This window comes from Euprymna scolopes, chromosome 7, assembly GCF_053919585.1.
Source record: "Euprymna scolopes isolate OS-2025 chromosome 7, ASM5391958v1, whole genome shotgun sequence".
Lineage (NCBI taxonomy): Eukaryota > Metazoa > Mollusca > Cephalopoda > Sepiida > Sepiolidae > Euprymna > Euprymna scolopes.
The window spans coordinates 127010431-127034054 of NC_136488.1; the positions used below are offsets into that span (position 1 = coordinate 127010431).

A 23624-nucleotide genomic window follows, 5' to 3' on the forward strand; every position below is an offset into this window, starting at 1 on the left:
TATAAAAGATGTTTATCAATAAATATTGTGTGTGTGTGTATGTGTATATATATATATATATATATATATATATATATATATATATATATATATAGGGAGACTGAATGAGGATCAACAAATGTTCTACTCTCCTATACTGTCATTGAAATCGGTAAAACCACCCATTTATAATAAAATCGATTGATTGTCCACTCTAGTAAAGAACCACAATGTATTAGGAGGAAGTAACTCAGTCCACAATACATTGTAGTCAAAAACTTTCATTTCTCCCCCCCCCCCCTGTCATATCCAAGAACCTACTGTTAATTTTATGTTGTGCCTTTTCACTTGTGTGGTAATAAAACTTCTCAAATGCACTCTGATGTTAGACTGTAAGCTGTTAACTTTGTTTAAAATTGCCTGTTCCTTCTTTCATCAAATTATTTCAATTATCGATACTTATTGAACACATTCCAATACAAAAACCTACATAAGAACACTGCCAGACACAAAGTACCTTTGTGTCCGATTTCATAAAATCGGCCCAGCCATTTTCGAGTCCATGGGGAACAAAGTCACACACGCACAGTTCTTTTTATATATATAAATATATATATACATACATACATACACACACACACACACACACACACACATTTTAAAAGTCTTACAATAAGAATATAAAAGATATTTATAAACAAATTAAATGATGTTTTCATGTTATGTAAAACAATTATTTTGCACAGTTGGATACAATTCTTAAAACTTAGTACTTACAACTGTGGGACAAGTAACTTCAAGAATTGTGTGTGTGTTCAAATATGACCAATTTTTATTTATCACTTCACCTCTACTAATGCTATGACTAAATTTTTTTTTTGTTTTTGTTTTGTTAAACCATGATTTTCAGTAAAAATAAATTGTTTAGGAGTATTGTCTAAACTCGTTTAACTGTAAATAATAACCATAGGAGCAACCGGGTTAATGAAAAAGGATTTCAAAAACTATCTGGCGAATATACTCTGTGAACCAAGTGCAAGAGAAATAGAAACAATTGCACTTAAAGGGATGGTTAGAATCTTAAAAAGGTCTCTTGGTTGCAATGTATGAGATGGTGGATGAATATCTGGCATCCAGTAGGATGCTCCATCTCCAACTAGAACAAAAAAAAATTACTATTAAGGAAGACTATACCTTTTATTTTAACATTTAAATATTTTTTTTAAATCATCAGGTGGCCACTAAATACCAGACTGTTGTGATGATGAATGCCTTCCCTCCAGAATTTCTAATTCCACTCCTGAAGATGTCACGGGTTGAAGAACCAGCTCTCCGTCTGATTGTACAAGACATTCTACATACACTTATTGATAGACACGGGAACACAACAAAGTTAAAAACTGTTTGGTAAGTTATTTTTAGCAGTTTTACAAAATCCAAAGAATAGTCAACAGGGATGTAGCATCTTTGTTTACTATATATATTTAATTATTTTTGTTTTTTGTAATTAAAACATATAGGAAAAAAGGCGTAGCTAAACAAATTTTGATTCTATTTAGTAGAGTAATAGATATGTAAACGTTATTGCTAAAATTGTAGTTTATCTGCAATGATTCCATCACAGTAATTATTTTGGTTTGAAGTTTAAAAAGAAATGGGTTGATATGCAGTAAACCAAGACTTATTTTATAAATTCTCACTAATTAAAGTGAAGATCATTCGATCAGAAAATGAAATCCATTTTGTTTTCAAATCCACTCTGAGTGAATCTTTTCGTATATTTTTTTATTTTGATTCATTTACAACATACGAAGGAACAAAATTCTTTTTTTTTACTTTTAAATGTTTGTGTAAAGAAAAGATGTTTTATATCTTTTCATTTTTTTTTTATCCTGTTTTTATTTGTAAGCATTAAAAAAAAAATTTTTTTTTCATATAGTATAATGAAAGACCTGTCTGAATTGACTATAGAAACCACTTCGCGACAAGACATTATGTTTATGAAAAAGGTAAGAAATTGATATGTTATGCATTTATATTGATATTATCTCCAAATTTTTACATTGGTTTCAAAGTACTCGTTTGTTAAATCTATAATTGGATGATGATAATAGTAGTAATCCCACCAATCTTGAAGAAGGTACATTGATGAACCCAAAAATGACTGAATAGGTCAAGTCTGGATTCTCAAAGACAAACAAATAGGACATTGGTCATCTATAGATGTAACAAGAATGTAATACGAGTTTAAGTATCAAAATGAGACAACACTTAAAAATATTAAAATGACTTCGCTGCATCGGTAATTGATGCAACTAGTAAAGAGCTGTAATGTAGAAAAAAATAGTCGCCATGGATAATTTGGAAAAGTTTTTGACACCAAATAATGTTAGATCATTTTTGATTAAACAAATAAAATGTTTTTTTTCTAAGCCTTTCAAATAATCATGTAATAATGTTATCAATGGTATGACCAAACTCTATTCAAAATTTGCTCCAACCATGCAAGCACCTCGCATTTAGTCTTTGCAACATCCATCAATAAGACCAGGCATATACTTTGCTCTCTTCATGAATCCCACTCCTTGAGGTTAATACTACCAGCAAAATGAAATGGGGGGAAAAAAAACTCTTTGAAAAAAATTGTATACCACTAAAAGTCTTGAAAAATATTTTTTGTTCATTTATAAAAACTAACATTTTTTTTCTACACATTTTTCAATTAACCTTTCAAATGTTTTCAATGATCTAACCAAACTCTTTCTATGTTGATTTAATATTAATTGTGACAGAACATAGCTCTATTTTATTTTAGAAATATTCTATATTTTTTCTGCAACAGAGTTCAATGATGTTCACAAACTTTAGTGGACATTCAAAACAAACAAACACTTTCTAAACGGCCTTCTAGTCAGTTGTATCGAACATGTTAGTTGGAGTAATGTAAGACAACAGTGACAGATGAGAACTCTTATGCAGAGAAAATATATTTGGATAGCAAAACTATGGACATAGTTTAGAAGTTTTCTTAGTGATGTTATCAGAGCACTGAGAGAAGCAAGTGATGGAGAATTGGAAGTGGATGGAGTAAGTTCATCCGTCATTACTAAGCAGCAGTGTGTTACCAATGCTGATAGCTGGAAGAGTTTGTCAGGTATGTGTACACAGTGTTAAATTCTCCCATCTATCATAGTGGTACTTTAACTTATAATTCAGTAAGGAATAAATTGTGAGGTTGAAAATAGAATGTTATATATTTTCCCATGATCATCTTAGTGATTTTTATTTGAACTCTTCATATATCAGCAGTGTCATCTTGGATTTGATGTTCATGGCTGGTACCTATGCTAGGATAATAAATTGAATATGAATGATGTAAAATATTTAGATTATTAACTGAATTCAACTGGTGATTTGTTATGTCATGTTTCTCTGTTTCATTGTTTATTTTTGTTCCATATGTAATAGGTTTTGGACATGACCTTAAGGCATACATTTGGGCGCTGTGGGGAATGTCAAGTTGCCCTTTAGTTATTATTGCTTCCAGGTCCACTTTGGCCTAAAGTGGTAATATCCATTGAACATCTAGTGCTACCAGATAGCTGCTGAAGATGCTGACTTCTTGACCAAAATTTTACCAAACATTGGTGTTATTTTTTTTTTTCCTTTTCTTTTGCAAAACTTAATCATGTTAAAAACTTACTATCTAACCAGATCATATGATTAGCTTGGCCGATCACAATTTCGTATCTCCTCTCTTCCCTACATATTCATGAAATTTATTTTTTAAATTAAAATAATTTTTTTTTTTTTTTAAATTTCAGACTGGCAATCACTTTTACCATCATTTATATGAAAATATTGAAATGGAAAGCAACCATCTGGATAATTTTGCATCACTCTATTGCACGATGGCTTTAATTTTAGTCGAGGTTGGAAGTAATGAAATTCTTGTAGATCTTTGTCGACTTGCTCTGGATATTCAGGTAAGTAATAATAATGATGTCGTTTCTATTGCAAATTGTTTCTTTTTATCCACTTTTTATTTCTTCATCTTGCTTGTTATGTTTACAATATTTTAAACCCTCTTGTATTCTCTTGAGTTTTTTTTTTTTAAATGTTTTTTATTGTAGTTGATAATCTTCAGAAAGACGTAATTGACCTGTAGGAGTTGCTAAAACATTGTTTAAAAAAAAAACCCAATCTGGCGACCCGAGATAAGAATGAGAGTTAATGTTCTTGATCAACAGCTATAATATAAATCTCAATCGTCGGTTTGTGTGAATGTATGTATGTATGTATGTATGTATGTATGTATGTATGTTTGTCAAAAAATTTTCGACAGACGAGATGGATTCTGATGAGATCAGTATTGTTTTGGAACTCTGTCTCGGATGACAAATATAGAAAAATTGTCCAAAAATATTAATTCCTACACCTCAACTGGACAGTTTTCTGTGAGGGGTCGGTTTTTGCGTCAACAGTTTAGCAAAGTTATCGTCTTGCTTGGATTGCCTACGCTTAATTTCAATGCTCGGTACATTCGCTGGCGCGATAGACATCAGTTAAGGCAACATTTTTTTAATTTTTTTTTTTTTTTTTTTTTTTTTTTTTTTAACCTTTTCCTCTTTCACCTTACGGGTCCGAGCCTGCCTATTTACTACCCCTTTTTTCCTCCTTTTTTAAACACCTGTCTCCACCTGAACTGCCTATTGTTGTCCCCCCCCCCCCCCCAACATTCTTTTTAATTCCAGAGTTCCTTACTACACCACCTACATACACCCGGCCAACTGTTGTTTTTTAGAAGGCAAAACTGCTTCAAGGAAACAAAAAAAAAAAAAGGCCAATCTGGCAACCCTGGACAAGGATAGTGACCTCTATTTGATGTAGCCTCATTTTCTTATTGCGAGGAATTTCCATGGGTCCTGCTAGTAGTATAATAATTTGCACTTCCATTTGGACATGGATGATGAAACGATAACAATTTACACCGGTAGATCAAGTAAAGTGTTCAATTTGAAATTCCATATAGATTCCTGAGTTTGAAAGGCTGTGCCTGATGTAAGCTTGGAGGTTCCATTGACTGAAATGTGAAAACAACCACTAGGATGAGAGTAGTATTCCAAATAATCTATATTATTAATAGTAATTTAAAAATATTTTGTAGCATAAGTTTTTCATTGTGGATGGTTAATGAAATACTGAAAATTGATATCAGTACATTTGCTGAAAAACTATGTCACAATGGATTTGAAGAGATTAAGTGTGATGGTATGAGGAAGGCAAGCAAACTAAATACTGTGAAAAGTGTATTACAAAAAGTTGAATTCGAAAAGCTTTTAGGATTTTGGTGAAACTAGCTATCCATAACCAGCAGTTTTTTAAAAAGTTTTAATGATGCTGTTTGTATTTTTTTTTTTTTTTTTTTATCCAAATATTTTTCTTTTCAAAAATATTTTAAAGGTTAAATTATTCCATTATTGTTAGTCATTAAATTATTAATTGAACAAAATTATTATAAACCCAAATGCAGATTCCACGAACAAAGCTTATTACCTAGAACTGCCCGCCTGTAGAACTCTTTCGCTGGACTGCTTTCCGACTGACTATATGGTAGTCTTTAAATCCAATGTAAACAAATTCTTGAGCCGGCCCCTTAAATAATCAAGTTATACCCAATTTCCATTAATGATTACAACACTGTTGTCTTGGTGACTATCATACACTCATTAACCCTGATCCTCGATGGCCTTCAGGCCTTGATAAGTGGTGACTTCCTTGTGTTGAAAAAAGACTTTAATTTTTCTTTTAATCTTTATTTTATAAAATTTTCAACATTTTTAGCAAATGCGTATTTGCTAGTTATTTTAAAGCCAAACATGACTTTCTATCTAATGCTTACAAATTCTGAAAGATCTCAAAGTAAGACATTCTTGTTTTTTTTCTTTTCCCAATTATTAACAAAAGTAAAATGACTGACTTGTTTATGAAGCAAAATGTATTTTTTTTTTTTGATGTAATTTCATAATTTAATTTCAAAATTAAGATTAAAAAATTGTTTTATTTTATACGATTGCATTTTTGATTTCAATAAATATTCAGTTAATAGTAAATAAAAAAGAATTTAATGTGTAATTATCAGAGTTAAATTTAAGCAAAACACGGACATTCTCTCTCACAATTTGATTAATATAGACTATAGCCTTTATTCAGTTTATAATATTTTTCTGTAAAACTTTTACATTTTTCATATCTGTAAAAACCAAGAGAAAGAGTTCTCTCACCCAGCAATCACTTCTATTTGATTACTATAAACAAAGATCAAAACTTTGGCTTTGTTTTGTGAAAAAAGTAATGAAAATATTGTCAGATATTTGTAATCAAATTATTTTTATCATTTTGGGGTAATTTAGCACCTAATGAGAATGGTTAAGGTAACAAGATTTTGTATGGTTACCAATATAAGATTTGTATGAATAAATAATTCTAAGATTTTCAAAGGATTTTAGGTAAAAACTAATAAAATTATTTTTTAAAAATATTTGTGAAAATATGCAATTTTTGGATGAAGGTGGGAGATCATTATTTGTTTTATATGAATACTAACTTTTGGTGGATTTTGACCAAAAAACGATGCAAAGAAACTAGATATTTTCTAAAAATTATCTTTTATTTTTTTACTCATTTTTTAAAAAATCAGGCTGTCATTTTTTATTTTTTGAATTTTGTTCCGGGCCATCTGTATACAAAAATAACAGTGTATTGATTTTGAGACAATTACAAGACTAATAAACAAAGTTATAATTGACATTACGAGGACCAAAAAGCTGTTATTAATTCTGAGAAAACCTTATAAGATTTTTTTTATTTTAATTTTTTTTATTGGTATCTCTGAATTAATAAAATATTTTTTTGCAATTGGCTTTTTAGATAACTGACTAAACTATCTGTGACATGTTGGGTCAATTTTGTAAAATAACATTTTTAATGCTTTTTTTATTTTATTGGTTTCAATTGTTTTTATTTTTAATTAACATTATTTTAAAAATTTTAGTTTTTATTTCTGTTTTTGTTTTCTCTTTTTATCCATCCTCCTTCTTTATCCTTTTTTTTGTTTGTGGATTTTCCTTTTTCTGTTTTTTATTTTTTTTCCATTTTTTATAATTTTTAAAACTTAGTTTTACTTAAAAAAAAATTAAACCCTTTTTTTTTTTTTTTTACTTTAGTTTTTTTTCTCCATTTCTTCATTTTTATTTTAAAATGTTAACATTTTCTACAGTGTCCTTTCTATATCTTTTTTCTCGTCTTCCATTTTAGCACATGGTCTGCACTACCAACCATCTTCCTATCATGCACAAATGTGCCATCCATGCTCTGCTTGCTGCCTACTTAAATCTTCTGGCTCTGTTGATGGCCATTCCTGCTTTTTCCGAACATGTTAACCAAGTAAGTGAATGACCATTTCCATTTGACTGTGATTTGCATATCCAAGGATGGTTTCATTGCATGGAAATATATGAAAAACCAGGTACTTGGACCGTTGGAAACATACACCTATGGTGAAAACTAAAAATAATGCTTACACAACTGTCAATAGTTATCAGTTCAGAAAATATTTAGTTTTGTAGAGTTTTTTTTTTTTGGGGGGGGGGGGTCCACTCCATAATATTAAAAAAACTGTAAAGTGTGAATGGCGATTTGGTGATACTTTACTTCGTAGAGGGCCGAACTGATTGATCGGCTAGCCTGTTTATCCCCAATCAATTTGACTTTTCTAAAGATCAAACCTTGCTTTTCCATTTTATTTTCCTCCAAATATTAGAAGTTGGCTAAGAGTCAATCAAACAAAAAAAGATTACTCTTGCCAAGAGTAATGTTTACAAAGAACTGGTTGTTATGCCATAGAACAAATCACTCTTCCAAGAATATAAAATATCCTGCTTAATAGAATTCTGTTTGACAACTTTGCTCAACATTAAATAAACTATAGGTCGTTGATGTGTTGTAAAACAAACTAAATCTAAACTAATTAACTGATCATTATGAATTTTAGAACACTGCTACTAAGTATAAGTAGCTGTAATGTTGGTTGTATTTAGTAGGTAAAATCCATTGAAAGCGGTCGGTGGTTCTATGAGAAAATAAAGCTGTGTACGCATTATAAATTTTTCTTTTCTGTGTCTTACGTTATACATTAGTACATTAGGGGTCATTTCGAGTTAAAAGTTTATTTACTGCACCCTAAAATCATGAGTTAAATGTGTATGTCTCGTCTAAATAACTAACGATAATTCTCTAATATGGCTGACCAGACGGGTGATCAAAAAGTCAGATCGAGCGTACCGCGTACCGGAAAACAAAATGAGACTAATGAAATGAGCCAAATCGAAATTGAATTTTATTTACGTTTGAATAAAAAACAGTCGAGTTATTTTTTTTTATTCAAGACCCCCCCCCCCCCCCCAAAAAAAAAAACGGGCAAAAAAAAAAAAACAAAAAAAACACGGCAAAAAAAAAAAATTATCCACCAAGAAAATAAAACATAACAAATTAATCTGAAAAGCGCAAAGTTCAAGCCAAAAAAAAAAAAGAAAAAAAAAAAGGCCAATTGTCAATTTGATCTCATTTCTTTTTCCGGTACGCTCGATCTGACTTTTTGATCACCCGTCTGGTCGTCCATATCAGAGAATTATCGTTAGTTATTTAGATGAGACACACATTTAAATCATGATTTTCTCTAGTTCAGATGAGTGCAGTAAATAAACTTTTAACTCGAAATGACCCCTAATGTACTAATGTATAACATAAGACACAGAAAAGAAACATTTATAATGCGCACACAGCTTTATTTTCTCATAGAACCACCGACCGCTTTCAATGGATTTTACCATTTAGTAATATGCAAGGGAAGTAAAAATTTAGATACCTTTTGATTTTTGTGAAATTTGAACCATGATTATTAAATATCAATTAATGAAATTTCTCCAAATTCAGTTTCTTTGGAGTATATTAAAGGATTTTTTGGGCTATAATATAGGTATGACCCACCATTTAAAAATTCAGATATTTCAAATTTGCTTTGAATTTGATCCATAGTTAATATGCACCAATAAAACAAGGTATCTTTACTTTTTTAAGACCATTAAATTTCATACATTTTCTAGAATCAAACTTGTTTTCATAAAATAAATTAATTTCTTGAAAATTCTGCAAACTTATTTATTCACCCTCAAATGAATAGATGGTGGGCTGAAATGTCAAAAATTCAGACACCTTATAATCACAATGATTCAAAAGCTATGTATAACAAAATCAGACAAACTTTTGGTCTACAGTCTTTGTCAATGGTATTCATGAAATCTAAAGATAGTTCTATCCTTTTCAACAATGCTGATAGCATCATAGAGCAATGGACAGACTATTTTAGGGATGACATGGACTATTAATAACAGATCATTGATCTTAAAAAGAGATCATGTATATGATTGATCCCAACATTGATGAGACAAAAAGAATCTTTAAAGAATTTAACACAGAAAAGGTTCCAGGACTTAAGATATCTGTTGAATTGTTGTTTGGAGGTGTGCTAATTATGCGTTGAATCTAGGGAAGAGGAAACTAGCTATGTTGTGTCAAGATTATATAAGAGCAAAGGAGAGAAGAAAGTGTGAATATTAATGAGCTTTGAATAATTAGAAAAAAATCCGTTTTAGTTATTACATTTTTTTTTTTCAATAAATATTGGAGCAATAGTGAATAAAGAAAATAATAAATTAAGAGTAATTATGATAGTTATGTTGAAGCGAGAATAATCGTGAAGTTGTTTCATAGTTTAATGAATTGAATCTATTGTGAATAAATGATGAAAACTTTTAATGACTGCAAAAGTTATTTCCCTTTATCGATAAGTTTTTTTTATATTTAAATCATATTGAATTGAGTTTTGTAGTTTTATTGTATATGTATGTTTTGTGAAGAATTCTTTTGACTCCAACAGATAATCCGTTGTTGTCTAAACAACTGGGTTGACACTTTTCGTCTTCTGTATAATTATAGTAGAGTCGTCAAGATGACAATAGCTAATATCAACATATTGCTATGAGGTTTCCATTTGTATGTATTTTTGTTCCATATTTAGGTGTAGCAAAAAGGAAGTTCATCTAGTTATATTGCTAGTTATATTGCTAGTTATATTGTAAGGAAAGAAAAAGTAAAAATAAGCAAATTAAAAAATTATTTTTAATCTATATAAATAAAATGAACTCATTTTTTCCCCGTCTGATTTTGACATTAATAGGATTAAAAATCAAGATATTTCATGCAAATATAATATGCACAAACGGCAGAACAATATCTGAGGTGTGTTATAGGCTAATTATTTCTCAAATTCCTCGATAATCTTAGATTTCTATACTTTTTCTGCTGAGAAGTCACGGCCAAAATCGGTTAAGATCAATGGAAGTGGTAAAATATTTACTCTCTCATAAATTTCTCCTCCCCCTGCCACCACTTAACACCGTTTGGGGATCGTTCACAAGGAACAGTTGAGAAGAGAACACCGGTTTGGCTTCGTAGTTCTTTCATGTGAAGTTATTTAAAATCACTAAACTAAACTGCAGTGCTCTGTGGCGTAGTCGTTAGCGTGCTGGACAATTCACATTATATTTTCACGTTCGCGCCAACCTACCGTAGTCGTTTTTTTTTTTTTTTCCCCTAAACAACTGGAATGGACTTTTCTTGGTGCCCGAACTGTTAACGTTGCAGATGTTTTTTTTTTTTTTTTTTTTTCACACTTTATTTTCCTACTTTTACTCATAACTCCGGGTTTGATCCTTCCTACTTACCTACCATAACATTTTTTAAAACTACCCCCCCCCCCCCCCCGTCCAGGAAACAAACACTCGGGCAACGCCGGGTACCCCCGCTAGTAGTTAAATAAGATTCTTCATTTTTTTTTTTTTTTTTCTGCAGTGTTTTCTTTTTAATTATTATTTTTGACTTCATAATTTCACTTTCTGAATGATATAAACTGTATTTTCACATTTTACTATTGCACTATCTTAATTTAAATTGTTTTGGTTCAAACTGTTAAAATTGTGTAAGACATAACCCCTTTTCCCTCACAATCTTCAATTAATGGCAGTTTTATTTGCTGGCATGAGTTGGACAGTTTGTAGAAATTGACTTTCAAACTAACCTATCTTTGACCAGATATTTATTTATCTCTTTCTCTCAAGTCCATCTTTATTACTTACTACTATTTTTGTACTTGCCTGTCCTCTGTCAACTGATTCTGCTACTTTGGTTCTTCTCAAAGAATTCTTATCCATATAAAAAGATGTTTAACTTGATTTTAATGAGATTTAAATGAAACAGAAAATTTTGCAGAGTTATAACTGAAATAAAAGATAATGAATCTCTTTACTAATGTTATAACTTCAGTTTTTAAGATTGCAGTATGTCTATGATGTTCGATATGAACATGCTATGGGATGGGTATTTTTAAACTATACTGTTTTTAAATTTTATTTTAAAATTTTATTCATACAAATATATAATGGGTATAGAATGTAATAAGTTTGATGACGGTAATATCAAGTTATGATTTTTATTTTTTTCCAGTGAAAAATTGAAATATTAAAAATAAGTGTCAATATTTTCTACACGTTTTTCTTTTTCTTTCAGGTTCTTGCATGCAGAGATGAGGAAGCTCCATTTTTACTTCCTGATTTTGCTTTCAATCGAAAAAATAGGTCAAGCTGGTAATTTACTTTTCCTGCTGTTTTCATTTTGATCTTTGAACAAAATCATTTAAAAAAACTTTTTTAACGAACTTTTTAGGCTATCATTTTTACTTTTACTCCTTAAAGTCCAAATTTTTTTGATTTAATTTAAAAAACAAAACAAAACAAGTACCTATTATATTTCATGTTCAGATTCCCAAACTATTAAAGATATCGTGTAGAAAGCACCGTAATCATCAAAATAATGAATCAAAACAAAATGGCAACATGCATAATCTTAAATTTTACTTATTGCATATAAGTTTAAACCTAAAATAAGAGTTTCAGAATTTTTTAGATGAGGATTGATACTTTCTATCATTTGAATTATTTGGAATTATTTTCATCTTGGTTGTTATTTTCATATTTTGGCATGCTAGGTAGAAATGTTAATTATTTTATACTTAGTTATTGCTTGTAATAGATTGAACCTTCAACCTACAGAAGATTGTCACTCAAAACTGATTACTAATTAATATTTTTAAGCATTGTGTTGCATGTTTATAGTGCGAATCAACAATCATAATAGTTGCCTGACCAATCCAAATAATACAAAATAACTACTTATGTTTTAAAAGAAACATAAAAATTGTTAATGCTGTGCTAGTACTCACAATAAAAGATAAACCATTATTTTATGGCAGATTTTCTTTTATAAATATCTATTAAAATAATGTTAGTTTATTAAAAATTAAGATGCTGATGCCAGCAAAGCAACTGGTCTTGACAATATTCCAGTTATAGTACTCAAAAAGCTGCAACTGGAACTAGCACCTATTCTTGCAAAACTGTTCAATCGATGCCTAAAGGAGAAAGCTTCTCTCTTTACATCATCAACATTCTAATTCACATTTGTCATCAATTGAAATGAATGGCTCTCGTCTTCAGGAGGCCTCAAGTTTTGACAAGCTTCTGGGCTTGACCATTACTCCTGATCTTAAATGGAACACGTATATCAAATCTGTTGCCAAGGCCGCTGGAAAAATGGTGGGATCTTTCTATCGATCCAGTAGATATCTCACTGCTGATGCTATTCTCTACCTATATAAGAGCCAGGTACGTCCAAGGATGGAATACTGTTGCCACATCTGGGCAGGAGCTGCTAGAAAGGACTTGTCCTGCCTTGATAGAGTTCAAAATAGACTTCGTAGCCTCGTAGGAGATGTCCTTTTCTCCTCCTTGCAACCTCTATCTCACAGAAGAGATGTTGCGAGTTTGTCTCTGATGTATCGTTATTTTCATGGAAGGTGTTCAACTGAGCTTCAATCTATGGTCCCCCCTCGCCAAACTTTCACAAGAAACACTCGTCTAGCTGTAAACACTATCAATAATTTCCCCCACTCTTTATCTGTGCCTAAACCTAAACGTAGATTCCATGAACAAAGCTTCTTTCTTAGAACTGCACGCCTGTGGAATTGTCTTCCGTTTTCCTGCTTTCCGGCTGACTACAATATGGTTGTGTTCAAGTCTAAAGTAAATAAGTTCTTGATGAGCCGTTCCATATAAGTTATTAAATTTACCAAATTTTCATTACTAATGATTACTATATTGACCAATTTCTACTGTACACTCTTTAACCCTTATCCTTGAGTGGCCTCTGGGCCTTGATAATGTGGTGATGCCTTTGTAAAAAAAAAAAAAAAAAAAAAAATGCTTCCCAAACCTTGGAAAACTTCATTAGTCTGCCCAGTATTTTACAAATATTGGAGATCGTTATTCTGCATCTCAGTACAGACAAATTAGTATTCTATGTGTCATGAGTAACTTGCTTGAATCTTTGTTAAATAGAAAAATTGTCAACCATCTTAGCATAAACAACTTACTCGGTGACAAACAATATGGTTTCCTTCCTGCAATAACCAAAGCTGATGTACTGACTGTAATTTCGCATAGGATCAGTGAATCTATCGACAAGGATTTCCTCACAAGACCAATAGCTCTTGACATATCGAAAGTATTTAATAGGGTTTGGCATAAAGGTCTACTTCACAATATTTCCAGCTATGAAATATTTGGGAATGTCCTAACTATTTAATCTTTCCTCTCTGGTAGGCAAGTAATTGTTGATGTGCAGAAGTTCAAAACTCAAAGCATCAACGCCTTAAGAATCCATCCTGAGCTCATCTCTGTTCCTTCATCAATAATATCCCAAATTACATTCTAAATTCATCCATTAACATGTATGGAGACGATACTACCATCTATGGCAACATTTAAACAGCCAACAATGACCCAGATCTCTGAGTCTCTCTTCTCTGACCTTGAGCACACAATGCAATGGAACAAAAGGTGGTTGGTTGGTTTTAATGCATCCAAAACAGACTTCTATCTTTTCACCATAAACACTCTAATCCCCACTCTGCCCCAATTGATATGAATGGGTCTCATCTCAAAGAAGCTCTCTTCTTTGACAAACTTCTGGGTTTGACCTTTACTCCTGACCTGAAATGGAAAATTTACATCAAATTTATTGCCAAGGTCACCAGAAAAATGGTTGCATCATTCCGCAGCTCCAGAAGGTATCTCACTCCTGACGCAATCCTCAAGCCAGATACATCCTAAAATAGAATACTGTTGCCACATCTGGGCAGGAGTTGCTTGAAGCACCCTATCCTGCCTTGAGAAAGTTTTAAAAAGTTTAAAACCAGTTTCAAAACCTAAAAGGTTCTGTTCTTTTCTCTTCCCTACAACCTCTTTCCCACAGAAAAGATGTTGCGAGCCTGTCTCCGCTCTATCATTATCATGGCAAGTGCTCATCTGAGCTTCAATCTATGCCCCACCCTGTCAAACTTTCACAAAAACTCTGCTCATCTAGCTACAGCCACTATCAACAATTTCTCTCACTCTGTATCTGTGCCGAAATCTAAAAGAAAGTTCCATGAAAAAAACTTCTTTCCTAGAGCTGCTTGCTTATAGAACTCTCTTCTTCTGGCTTGCTTTCCAACTGACTACAATATGGTCATCTTCAAGTCCAATGTAAACAAGTTCTTGTTGAAATGTCCCCTTAAATAATCAAATTCTACCCAATTTCCACTAAAAACAAGTACTACACTGTTGACTTGGTGACTATCATACACTCATTCACCTTTATTCTCAAATAGCCTTTGGGCCTTGATAAGTGGTGACTCCCTTGTAAAAACACAAAAAAATACAACATATTTCAATTTCAACCCCCCTGACTAGAGAAACAAACCTAGAAACAGATGATCAAGCCTTTATATGCTTTAGACTAAACATGCAACACAATATTAGCTACTATTATTTTCTCTACCACTCTCCCTCGACTCAGGACTGCACCATAATAAACAAAGTCTCTGACAGCATAGACACAGCACTGTCCCTCGACACTAGCACACAAATATATGTATTTGGTGACTTTAATGTCCACCACAAAAACTGGCTTAGATTCTCTACTTACACAGATGCAGCGGGCAGCACAACTCATAGCTTCACTATATCTCACTCCCTATCACAAATTGTTATGTTTCCAACCCGTTTCCCTGACCAGGAAGAACAACACGCATCACTTCTAAATCTGTTTTTGATCACAGTTCCCGATGACTGCATAACAAAGGCCCACAGCCCACTCGGGAACGCTGATCATGCAGTGATAATGGTTGAAATCGCCCTAAACTCTAGAGCCAAAACTGAAGAGTCAGTGCTCAAAACAACGAGATTTTATAAAAAGGCTGACTGGGAAGCCATCAGGGAACTAATCAGACACCCCATGGAGAAATATTTTTTCTCTCCCTGCTGAACAGTGTGCAAACGAGACCACTGACTGGTTCAAAACAGCAATCGAAGCGCATGTTCCCATGCGGAAATTTTATAGTAAGCTCCACTCTTCCCAATGGTTTACGTCGACTTGCGCAACTGCCATTGCTCAAAAACAGCATGCATACCGTAGGTTTAACCGACATAAATCCAGTTCAAACAGACTGAAGTATATAGAAGCTAGAAATAACGTTAAGAAAGAAATAGCGACTGCTAAGAGAGAATTTACGGAAACCACTAAAAAGCGCATCGAAGCACAAAAACTAGGAACTCGAGACATCTGGAAAATCTGCAACAGTGTAGTAAATAATGGGCAATCAACAATTCCCCCACTAACCAACAATCACGAGGTTGTCTCCTCAGCAACCGACAAGGCTAACATGCTTGCCAGTCGGTTTGCCTCAAACTCCACACTGGACCCTTCCAACCACCCCCTACCTGACTTTCCTATGCGGACAGACGCCACGCTAGACGATCTGAAAACCACCCCTCCTCAGGTGCATGCTATCATAAAAAATCTTGACACTTCAAAAGCATGTGGACCCGATCTTATCCCAGCTGTGCTATTAAAAAAGTGCTCAGCCGAAGTAGCTCCAGTTCTCTCCAAACTCTACAACAAATGCCTTAATGAATCATGCTTTCTGGGCTGTTGGAAAACTGCTTCTGTTGTACCAGTATTCAAGAATTCTGGCGAAAGGACTGACCCATCAAATTATCGCCCCATTAGCCTCCTCCCACTTTTTGCCAAAATATTTAAGACCTTAATTAACCATGCTCTAGTCCATCACCTTAAACTTCTGACTGACTAACAATATGGATTTAGACAAGCCCGTTCCACAGCAGACATCCTCACTGTAATCTCTGAACGTATATACCATTCACTGGACAAAGCGGGGGAGGGCAGAGCAGTAGCTCTAGATATATCTAAGGCTTTTGACAGGGTATGGCATGAGGGTCTCCTCAGGAAAATTAGATCATACGGTATCACTGGTAGAATACTTAACATAATTAAATCCGTCTTAGATAAGAGAAAAATCCAGGTTGTCCTCGACGGTTGTACATTTAAACAATATGATATAAATGCGGGGGTTCCCCAGGGTTCTATCCTTGGACCTCTATTATTTCTGATATTCATAAATGACCTCCCCGACAAAATTGCCTCTGAGATGGTTATATATGCTGATGACACTACACTCTATGGCAGGCATGACAGGAAGACGAATGAACACATTTCTAAAGAAATGGCAGAAACACTAGAGGAAGACCTCCAATCTGTGGTGGAATGGGGACAAAAGTGGTTGGTCGCGTTCAATGCTGCCAAGACTAAACTAGTTTCAGTCAATAATTACAAGAAACCCTCTCTACCACCTATAGCAATGGCCAACGACTCTTTATCTGAGAGTACATCTTTCAAACTCCTTAGCCTAACGTTCAGAGGAAACATGAGTTGGAACAATTACATTGAAGGCATTGCCAGGGCCGCTGCAAGAAAGGTGGGATCTCTCTACCATGCTAAAAAACTACTAATACCCGAAAGTATCCTGTACCTCTATAAGGCCACCATTCGCCCATGTATGGAGTATTGCTGTCACATCTGGGCTGGTGCATCTGCTACTAGTCTCTCGCTCCTTGACAAGGTTCAAAAGAGAGTCACAAACCTGATAGGCCCTGAACTGGCATCTAAGCTTCAGCCTCTGTCCCATCGACGAAATGTTGCATCCCTCTGCCTTTTCTACAAGTATTTTAGTGGTGAATGCTCTGACGAACTGCAATCACTTGTGCCCCCACGACGTGAGCACCCTCGACAAACCCGACAGGCTGCTAAATCCCACCCCCACACTGTAGAGATCCCTAGATGTAAAAGATCTTTTTACTCGAATAGTTTCTTCCCCAGAACCACTAGACTCTGGAATTCCATTCCAGGTCCCTGCTTCCCCAACAGTACTGACATGCAGAAGTTCAAGTGTAACGTGAACCGACATCTTGCTGCCCAAATCCCTACATAGTACCCCAGTAGTTGTTGCCCCTGATAGTAGCCCCCTACACCAAAGTGGCAATTTGCCTTGTTTGGGGTGAAAATGTAATTAAAAAAAAAAAATTACTTTAAAAATAGTCAAATGACAGTATCAAAGTAAATTAAAATGCTTTTAATAACCAACCTTGAGTGTGTGTATGTGGGGGGGGGGGAAGTTGCCACTTATTTAGAATTAATAGTAATGTTTTTATGGAGGGAATTACCACTCAGATTTTAGTAGCAATTTAAGTAATTGTGTGTGTCGTGTATGTATATATTACTAACTTTACAAAAAAAAAAAAGAAAACTCAGAATTTATCTTCCATAGCAAAATAATCTTTTTGGTTAGCTGCCCTAAAAAGCTAGAAGGGTTTGTAAATGGGAGACTCATTCTATTAAATTTCATGTGCATGGCAAAAAGTTTATAAATTGGGGAGAGCATGGGACATGTTGGGGACATTGATTTTAATTCAAAATATATATAAAAATAATTTGGTAACATTAACAGTAGGTTCTCTACAGTGCAGTATAGACTACAATGTAGCCTGTCACTATGGAGAAGCATGTAAAATTCCTCCCAGTGCATCATGGTGAGTTCCCGACTAGAGCAGGCAAGCAATTGATTTGACGAATGGGCGATTTCACTGATTTTGATGATAAAAGTATTGAAAGTGTGGAACATTTGTTGATCCTCATTCAATCCCGGGCAATGTTCGGTCTCCCTGCTAAGATATTATTGAATATATACTTTTTTAACTTTGACATTAGTTCATAAAGCATTAGCAAGCTTTTTTTTTTTTTTTTTTTAACAAAGGAGTCACCACTTATCAAGGCCCGGAGGCCACTCGAGGATAAGGGTTAGTAGTGGAAATTTGATAAATCAGATTACTTAAGGGGCGGCTCATCAAGAACTTGTTCATATTGGACTTGAAGACGACCATATTGTAGTTAGCTGGAAAGCAGTAAAACGGAAGAGTTGTGCAAGTGTGCAATTCTAAGAAGCTTTTTTTCATGGAATCTGTGTTTAGGTTAGACACAGATAAAGAGTGGGGGGAAATTATTGATTGTGGTTTCAGCTAGACAAGTGTTTGTCGTGGAAGTTTGGTCAGGGGGACCATAGATTGGAGCTCACACAAGCACTTGTCATGAAAATAACATTAAAGCAGATACAAGCTTGCAACATCTGTTCTGTGGGGAAAGAGGTTGCAGGGAAGAGCAAGAGGCATTCCTCACTAGGCTACAAAGTCTATTTTGAACTCTGTCAAGGCAGAATAAGATGCTTCTAGCAGTTTCTGTCCAGATGTGGCAACAGTATCCCATTATTGGGCAAAAAATTACTGCTGCAGTTGTTGTTATTGAGTGAATTAGAATTAGACTCCTATGCAGATTATGCCTCAGAATTTAATAGTTTGTATGAAGTCCTCACCAGTAATAGCTATTAGTTATTCCTGCAAGATTGGTAAAAGTTAATTTTCTGTTTTTAATTTTATTCTTAGTATCTTTAAATTTTTTTATCTTGCTCTTCTATCAGACTTGTTTTTAAGTAAAAAAAAAAAAAAAAAAAAAAAAAAAAAAAATCAGCAAATTGAATGAGTTATAATGATTCAAAGAGTATGTGTATTTTAGGACACCCTGTGTGTGTGCGCTATTGAATAAAAGATGAGGGATAAAAGTTATAACTTTATATCATCAGATCAATAAGGAAAAAATAAGAGAAAAACCTTCAGGCCATATTGATATTTTATGTAACTTTTATTCCTCAGTTTTAATTTTATTTAATTGCTCCTCTTAACAGTGTTGAGTTTTCTCTGTCTTGATAAGTTTTATTTTGTTAAAAGTATACTCTTAACTAACATCATTTTATTATATATATATATATATATATATATATGAGACAAAATAAATTTGTAATATTTATATCGGTATCAAGAATTCAAGATATTTCTATCCTGAAATAAAGATAAGCAAGATACAAAGTTTTTAGTAATATATATTGAAGCCTTCTCAAATAATAAAACAATTTTATGTATAAATTTTTTTAGGAATATTTGCTTATATGATGACTATGTATTATCAAAACAAATCAAAGAAAACAACCTAAACATTAACATAGTCAAAAGGATTTATCATTTAAGAGAATTGGATTTCACCGGTTAATTCTGATTTGAAAATAGAATTAATCTTTATTGACCTGAGTCATATCCTTTCACAAATGTGCCTACGAATAACAATACAAGTAAGCCAATGAGTTTTCCTTAGTCAGACGTCTCATTTGTCGGCCGTAGTTAAAACGGTCACAAGCTGGGAACTTGAGTAGAAGTGACCTTCACAAAAGACTCACAATTCAACATGGCGTAAACATTGTTTTATTATTGTAATTTTTGTTATATAGTTTTTTTATATAATTTAAAAAAATATTCTTTTTAAAAATTTAGGAAACGATTTGTGCATTTTTTATTTGTTTTTATTGATAATTAGTTTTGATTGATAATTTTGTGTTTTTGTTTTTATCTTTTTATGCGTTTTTTGTAAAGATTTAACATTTTTAAATGAGTAAAAGTAGTAAATTTTTGTTTCATGCACATACAAAAGCCTATATATATATATATATATATATATATATATATTAATTTAATTAATAAAATTGTGTGGTTGTCTCTGGTGTGGCTTTCATTGATTCTCAACTTTATGGCTTACATGTTAGTTTTGTTTACTATTAATTGATTATATATTGATATTAAAAAAATAGCATAAAATGAAATTTTAAAAATAATTAACAAATTAAATCCATCAGAATGCATTTTATGTTTTTCTGATAACATGTCAACCATTTTCATTTTTTAATAATTATCTCTCCAAAATAAAAATTATTTGGTGACCCTTTGAAACTTGAAAGGAATTTGAAAGTATTTAAACTGTCTAATAGGAAGCTATTTCTTAAAAAAAAAATTCTCCTGTTCTAAAAGTTTGAAAGCAATTTGGAAGCTATTTATATTTCAAATAAAAAGTAAAACATCTTAACTAAATTAAGAGTTTTAGTGTTGTAACAATTTGGTTTAATTAATAATTTAATGGCTTGACAATATTGTAATCATTAAATTTAACTTTTCAAAGTCATTAAAAAATAATTAAGGAAAAAATGGCATGCTTAAAAGTAAAGTTTCTGGAGTAGATATAGTTTTATATGAATAAATAAAAAAGGAACAAACCAAGTTATGTGTTCATCAACGTTTTGTCTTTATTTCAAGACTTGTATATATAATTTTAAGATGCTGGCTTATATACACACATGTATAAATAGGTATATAATTTTGATGGTATATTCTATATATTTTGTACATTTATGCTTGAATGTACAAGTGTTCCTTAACTATTTTATGTGTGTGCATAATTTCCTAAGTTTTCAAAGAGTTAGTGATTTTATTAGCACACTATGACGATTGAGTGATCCCTTAAACTGCAGCAAATTTTTAACATGAGTCAAATTAAAAAAAAAAAATTGTAATATAAAATTATTTTATTTATAAAAATGTAAAATAGTAAAAAAGAAAAAGAAAAAAAAAGTATGGCTCTATTTGTTATTGAGCACTATTTGTTAATCCATGGATTGTACAATTATTTTGAATAAAATTACACTAGGAATAATATTATATATATATATATATATATATATATATATATATATATATATATATATGTGTATGTGTGTGTTTAGTGGTTAGAACTGCCGACTATCAACTGTATAGTTGTAAGTCCAATCCTTGGCTTGGGATGAGTACTAGTCTAGACATATTAAAGTGGATGACCTGTATGTATGAGATATATATATATATATATATATATATATATAATCCCCAAATGAGTGCCGTATATAAATACTGAAATGTTTTTTAAGTTAGTCTATTTTTATTCACATTTATAAGATGTTTTTTTTTTTTTTTATTATGTAATGAAATATTTGTAAAGTTAATGTTCAATTAATATTTTATTTTAAAAACTCTTTATAAATCTAGATATTAAAAGCTAGGAAAAGTAAGTTTCCTATTGTATTTTATGTTCTTTATTCAGTCCTGAAAAAAACCTGTGCAAAGCTAATTTGTGAAGGATTTAATTGCCAGCCAACATTTTAGATCTAATGGTTAAGATTGTAGGGTATATTTAGTAAATGACAAAGACTAGTGGAGGGAGGAGGGAGAAATTAATGGTGGATCGTATCTGAACATTTTCTCTCTGCTTGCTTACCTTTACTAATTGATGAAACTTGACGAATGAATATCTTGTGGAATTTAAATCTGACCTTGCTATAAAATATCAGTTCCATTATAAGAAAAAAAAAAGTTAAAGTTCATGTTTACATTTTAGACTCTGTATCAGATATTCAATTACTTGTCTGTTTTTTGTTTGTATGAAACCTAGCGAGACCGTGCACACACAAGAAGTTTAAAAGTGAATTAAAGTTATTTTATCTCAAACAAATAAAATTTATTACTATATTACTATACTACTACTATATTTATTTTGTTTTAATGGCTTCAATTTTCTTGATTTTTTTTTTTTTATTTTTTGTAAAATTTAGTTTTGACTTCACACACACACACACAATCGTTCTTAAGAAATAAATGATAAAGATACAAGACCTTTATAAAAAGCGAAATCGTTTTCTTTTATTTTAAAGAAATTATGACTTTCATCGATTGTTAATAAAGACTAGACATTACTCAAACCAAAGCCTTAGTTTTATCAAAATACAAGTCTTCAGATGTAAAGAAAAAAAAAATCTAACTTCGGACATTGTTTACTAAAATGACCCATACTTTTTCTATTTTTAAACACATAAGTGAAAATTTTAAACACATTTAGTGAAAAAAAAAAAAAAAAATATGCATTCACCATTTACTTTTTATTTTCATGTTAAAGAGTTTGTACACCCTCCCATCCATTATATGTATTTAATAGGAATGAAAATAGAATGCAACCAAGAGAAATAATCAACTATTATTTATTGGTTAGTTATCTCCCCTTAAACATTAATCTAATTTATAAAACTCACTGTATCCGTGTCTGTCTCCATTACTTTTCAAAGTGCATCACTTCAGAGGCACAATTTTGCAGAGTGGTATGAGGCGAGTCAAATGATAGAATTTTTTGGGTCTGTTCTTTATAGGTTTTTAGCCGGTAAAAATAACTGCTAACGGATCAAAATTGAAAAAATATTGAAACTTAGAAGGTGTTAGTTGACTTAGTGTTCTTGTACGCATGTGCAAATACACATTTATACATTATAGTCGAGTCACTTTTTATCCATCTCAGGATAGCTCAAGCAGTAACGACTAAGGCTGGAATTTTATGTTTTGATTTCAATTCTAGCTGATGGCACCCAAGTAATATTTTTTTTCATTACTTTTGAAATCACTGCTATATATTGGGTAAAATCTATTCTTATATATAAGAATCACTATGTCTGGGTGTCTGTCCATCTTAAATTTTTCAAAGTGCATCACCTCTGAGACACAAGGTCACAGTGTGGCATGAGGTAGGTAAAATGATTGCATTTTTTTGTGGACCATATATATATATATATATATATATATATATATGTATATAATGAAAGTGATCTTGTGTGTCTGTGTGAGGTAGTCTGCACAAATATACGTTTATGCATTAAAGTTGGTTCATTTTTAACCATTTCTTGTCCATCTGACGATAGCTCAAATGATAACTAAAACTGGAGCGCTATATTTTGGTTTTGATTCTAGCTGCTGGCGCTCAAGTCATATATATATATTTTTAATTACTTTTAAAATCACTACTACTTATTGGGTACAATATAATAATCAATAAAAAAATTGACTCTATAATTAATGCAAAATCTGCATAAATTCAAATATCATATTTAAGTGTATTTTATGATTGGGCAATGCCAGTTGCTCAACTAGTATAATGTAATTCTTAAAATATTTGTTTGCAATTTAAGTTTATGATTAATTTTTAACTTCTACATCCTCTTTAAATATTCTGAAATGTGTGTGCATGTATGTGTGTAATAAATATATATATATATATATATATATATA

General features: G+C 32.0%; 1 protein-coding gene across 8 annotated transcripts in view; it reads left to right on the top strand.

The window, feature by feature from the left end:
* LOC145279936 (protein EFR3 homolog A-like) overlaps positions 1-23624 on the top strand; it is a 271461-nt gene that overhangs the window by 220067 nt on the left and 27770 nt on the right. For all 8 annotated transcript variants that reach the window (XM_080131520.1, XM_080131519.1, XM_080131515.1 and 5 more), the window contains 5 exons: positions 1214-1386; positions 1919-1988; positions 3804-3965; positions 7297-7425; positions 11665-11741. In XM_080131520.1, the coding sequence (XP_079987646.1) occupies positions 1214-1386; positions 1919-1988; positions 3804-3965; positions 7297-7425; positions 11665-11741 (611 nt within the window). The remainder of the gene's footprint in view (positions 1-1213; positions 1387-1918; positions 1989-3803; positions 3966-7296; positions 7426-11664; positions 11742-23624) is intronic.